General features: G+C 39.9%; 1 protein-coding gene across 1 annotated transcript; it reads left to right on the top strand.

Moving 5' to 3' along the window:
• Window positions 1-1,707: 1,707 nt before the first annotated feature.
• On the top strand, window positions 1,708-2,706 carry TAAR1 (trace amine associated receptor 1; the record flags this gene model as incomplete). The annotated part of the gene is made up of 1 exon (XM_084284753.1): window positions 1,708-2,706. One exon carries the CDS (start codon window positions 1,708-1,710, stop codon window positions 2,704-2,706), a length of 999 nt encoding a protein of 332 aa, XP_084140879.1.
• Between the last annotated feature and the right edge of the window lie 2,076 nt (window positions 2,707-4,782).

The following is a 4,782-nucleotide window of genomic DNA, read 5'->3' as shown; positions in this document are numbered from 1 at the left end:
TACTGAATAGCATATGGTGATGATCTTTTTCATGATAATATTATTTTTCTATTAATTAAAGGAAAACCAGAATGAATGTTCATTGACAAATGCTTGAATACTTTCATGAAATGCTTTTGGAAAAAAAAAAAAAAAAAGAAAAAAAAAAGAGAGAGAGACTAGTAAAATAGTCAAATTACTGCACTCACAAGAGAAGGACAGCAATATTTGCATCCTAAATAAGCACATAATGAAGCAGACTAAAGCAATGTTCAGCAAATATTTCTCTCCATGTCTGTCCTTCTCCAAAGCAGTATCAACAAAATAATTACACATAACAATGCTAAACTACTACTGCTGAAATAAACTAGAGCCTGACATTAAAGATGTTTACGTAAATGGCATTTAGTGCTTCAGAGTAGTCAGGCTCTTCCATTACATTTGTGCAGTGTAAGATCAGAAAACTATTTCTCCTTGTACATTTTTTCCCTACATGACAACTCAATCCTACAGGATTTTACAGTAAGACTTGATCTGGCCAAGCAGTGTCATCTGCCTGAAAATGAGGTGTTCATGGAAACATTTTGATTTTGCCAGGTGTACAACAGGTTCAGCCCCCTCTGTCGGGACAGGTCTGGAGGAGAGGCTGCCAGCCTGCGGGGATGAAGACTGCCACACACTCAGGCCAAACAGCCCAGAACAGGCTGTAGGGAGGGCCCAGCCCTGTGCCCTGGGGTCTTCTGAAGGCCTGATGGAGCCTCGATGCAACAGAGGTCTCCCTGCCATGCCAGGAAGGTAGCTGAGAGGTGCCCATGTCTGTCCTGTGCCCAAGCTGTGAGGTTAATGCTGATGTATAACTTCTCACTTCGTTCCTGAGGCTGTGCTGAGCATGTTTGCTGTTCACTGGGCAGTGCTCTCCCCTGTGAATGTGGGCTACCCTCTCGGAAATCAGACTGCATCAGGCCTGTACAGCAGAAAGATGTCCCTCTGGTTTTACACAAGCACATATTTTCATCGGATGTCCTCAAAAGGATTCTCATCTCTATATTTGTGGCCAGGCATTTACATGTATTCTGTGCCTCTAAGACCAAGGCTAACCCATTTCCACCACCAGGTACTCAGTGCTCACCAGCCCTGTGCGTGCACAGCAGTTTTTTCCCTCTCCCAGCTGCTGTTGCACAGCAGTTTTTTCCCTTTCTTAAATCTGCTCTCAAAGAGGTCCAACTAGCGTCGCTCCCTGGCTTGGCTCTGGCCAGCAGCAGGTCCCTTTTGGAGCCAGCTGGAGCTGGCTGTGATATGACATGGGGCAGCTGCTGGGCTCTGCTCACAGAGGCCACCCCTGAAGCCCACCTGCTACCTAAACTTTGCCAGGAAAACCCAATACATTGCCCAGTGCAATGGGACCCACTGTTATTCAGGCGTGAGGACACCCAATTATACATTTTATTTTATCAAATGAGATATGTGCTTCAAGGGAAATCTTATGATAAAAGTCTTGTTCTATTAAATGTATAATTGCAAAATAATTTCATCTTTCATAAGTAGTGAAATGTGAATTTTCTACACATTCAACCAGATGAAGGTGTTTATGATTGCTCTTTTCTTTTTTTTTCTTCCTTCAGCTTCTCTCACAAAGAAACGAAAAAATGGCTGTAAATGTCCCTCAGCATTAGGATGTGCCATATAAGCTGTGCCCTATCGCTGCATGGATTTGGTACCTCAGTAAGGATGCAACTGTGTTCTGAATCTGTAAATGGCTCTTGCATAAAGAGCAGCTGGTCAAACAGTATCCGCATTTCCATGTATATCTTCATGGTTTGCATTATTCTGGCCACAGTGTTTGGAAATCTGATGGTTATCATCTCAATATCACATTTTAAGCAGCTCCACACGCCTACCAACTTCTTGATACTTTCCATGGCCACAGCTGACTTTTTGCTGGGATTCCTCATCATGCCTTGCAGCATGGTGCGCTCTGTTGAACACTGCTGGTATTTTGGCGACTTCTTCTGCAAGATCCACACAAGCATGGACATTATGCTGAGCACAGCTTCCATCTTCCATCTTTCTTTCATATCCATTGATCGTTACTATGCTGTGTGTGACCCTCTAAGATACAAATCAAAGATAAATACTTTTGTTATCCTGGTCATGATATTCATAAGTTGGACTGTTCCTGCTGGTTTTGCTTTTGGGATGATCTTTCTAGAACTAAATCTGCTAGGAGCAGAAGAGATTTATAATCACATCCATTGTGCAGGAGGATGCTTTGTCTTCTTTAGTGAAACTTCAGGTGTTGTGGCCTCCGTAGTGTCTTTTTACATCCCTGGATTTGTTATGCTGTACGTCTATAGGAAGATATACTCTATAGCCAAGAGGCATGCAAGATCCATTGAAGCAATTAGCCAAAAGAAGAGATGTGAAATGAAGCACCACATTTCATGCTGCAGAGAAAGGAAAGCTGCAAGGACATTATGTATAATAATGGGAGTATTTTTTATATGCTGGAGCCCATTCTTCTTCCTTACAGCAACTGATCCATTTATGAATTATATGGCTCCTCCTATTCTCATTGATGCTTTGGTTTGGTTTGGCTATTTAAATTCTGCATTTAATCCAATTGTTTATGCATTTTTTTACATGTGGTTTCGCAAAGCATTAAAGATTATTCTTTTTGGAAACATTTTTCAAAGGGACTCTTCAAGGATTCAATTATTTTTAGAGTGACATCCTTTAAATGGTTGGGTTTCTGGCTTTGAGATCTTGTCTAGAGGCTGACCTCCAGGAAAGAAGAGCTGAAAATGACAGAAGAAACTCCTATTTGCTTACTAACTTATCAAATTTGGTCAAGCAGATAAGAAACTATTGTTTTATTCTTTCATTCAAGACTAGGAATTATAGTGTTTTGCTATAGCTATTTATATGCCATGCAGAGGAAAGCAAAACCTAGGTTAAAAAAAAAAAAACACAGCAGCTTATTAACTGTTTTTAATCATTAAGAAGTGATTCTGATACAACAGGCTATATTTTTAAAAATATGTATTTCTGGTTATTTGCTGTCCTCTGACAAGATCAGAAAAGCCTTTCATTTTGAATATACAGACATCTTTGAGTAAAAACCCAAAGCTTTTAAGTTTTGTCCCTCCACTTCAGTATGCATGCAGAAGTCAAAACAGGCCAATGTACAGTTATGCCAGTATGCTGCACAGAGGGAAGATGGGAAAAAAAGAAGTCATGCTGCTCCTTCTCTTTCCATTTCAACTAGTGCTTGTCACTTTTGTCATTTAAAGGCTTTCCTGCTTAATGAGGTCAAAAGCGTCTTTAATAAGATCAAAGATATTGTGGAAAACACAATAAAGGAATATAAAGCAGTAGTGAAAAGCAACACTGAATCTGACAATGCCAGAAAATGATACTTTTGTAATTAAAATTTTGATGTAAAATATCCACACATTTACATCCTTCAGAACTTTATATAGCTTGGATATATTGATATTTTGGCTTACAGCAGTGCTGTGACAGCCAGTGAGGGATCTATATAAAGAATTGATATAGAAATTCTATGGCTTGCCTGATCGTATGGAGAGTGGGGCAAGATGGACATGGAAGCACCAGGAGGAGTGGCAGAAAAAGAATCATAGGGATGGCTCGGTGTCATGGAGCCCGGGTGAGCAGGCTGTCAAGATTACATCTGTGTGCAGCCTTTCTGGACACCCAGATTGGGACAGAAAGGACAGATGAGGAAGTCAAAAGCTAGCACATGGTTACCAGCTGAAGAAGGCCGACATGCTGTCAATTTTTCAATCTGTTAACTGGCTTTGCTAGAATTAACATATCACCAAACAGAAGGAGGTAATACCTCTGGCCTGGTCCTATGCCATCCGGTTGGAGTATGGAGGACTAGTTCTGGGAATGGACAGTAAAATGTTGGTATCTGAGAAGAGGCTATGGTGAAGTTGATGACTTGGTATTGAAGAAAAAGCTATGTTCAGTGGTAAATGGTGTCCTCCGCTCATTTTGCTGGGATATGTGCATGTTGTACATGTATGTTGTCTTTCTTTTTTGTGTTCTGTAGAGCTCTGAAGCATTCAGCACTGTAGAGCATAAAAATTCAATGATGCTACATTTCAGCAGAGCAAACTATCAGTATCTGAAATTGTCTCCTTTACGCTGTCATCTTGTAAGTTTGCACTCTATAATGACATAAAAATGAACAATGACTGAAATATGCAACACCTCAGCTTTTGTACTGTGGAAGATAATCCTTGGTAGTGACAATATGACCACTTTAATTCTTTATCACAGAACAATAAAAAAAAGATTAAAGAAACAAACAAACAAACAACAACAAAAAAAACCACCTCTACCTTTCCAATAAATTTTCCAATAAATTAATGGATAATTGTCTTTTTCTTCATCCCTGGTGAGTTTTGTCTGATGCAGTTCATTTTCTAATGTTCAGTGTTAGTTTCTGAAGTGAATTGTGTGATCACTAGAATATCTTGATCTCTCTTGAAAGAGCAGTTTCACGGCTGCTGCCAGGTGATATCTCCCGTTTTCTGATGGTGTTATAGATTGAAGGAATTTCCCTAAAAGGAGTGTTACTCACCTGAGGCTTTTAAAGTGTATTTAATACATTCAGCATATGTTAACATAGACCCTTCAAGAAGTTAAAGGAGACATAGCTCTTTTTTTTTTTCTTTTTCCTATCATCCACTATATGCCTGGCATAAAAAGACATCACTGTGTAACACCAGAGACAAGATTTTTGCTGCTTGTGGGCACAGGGGTGGGCAGTCATAT

This window comes from Netta rufina, assembly GCF_964035555.1.
Source record: "Netta rufina genome assembly, chromosome: 3".
NCBI lineage: Eukaryota > Metazoa > Chordata > Aves > Anseriformes > Anatidae > Netta > Netta rufina.
This window is presented reverse-complemented; position numbering and strand designations above follow the sequence as displayed.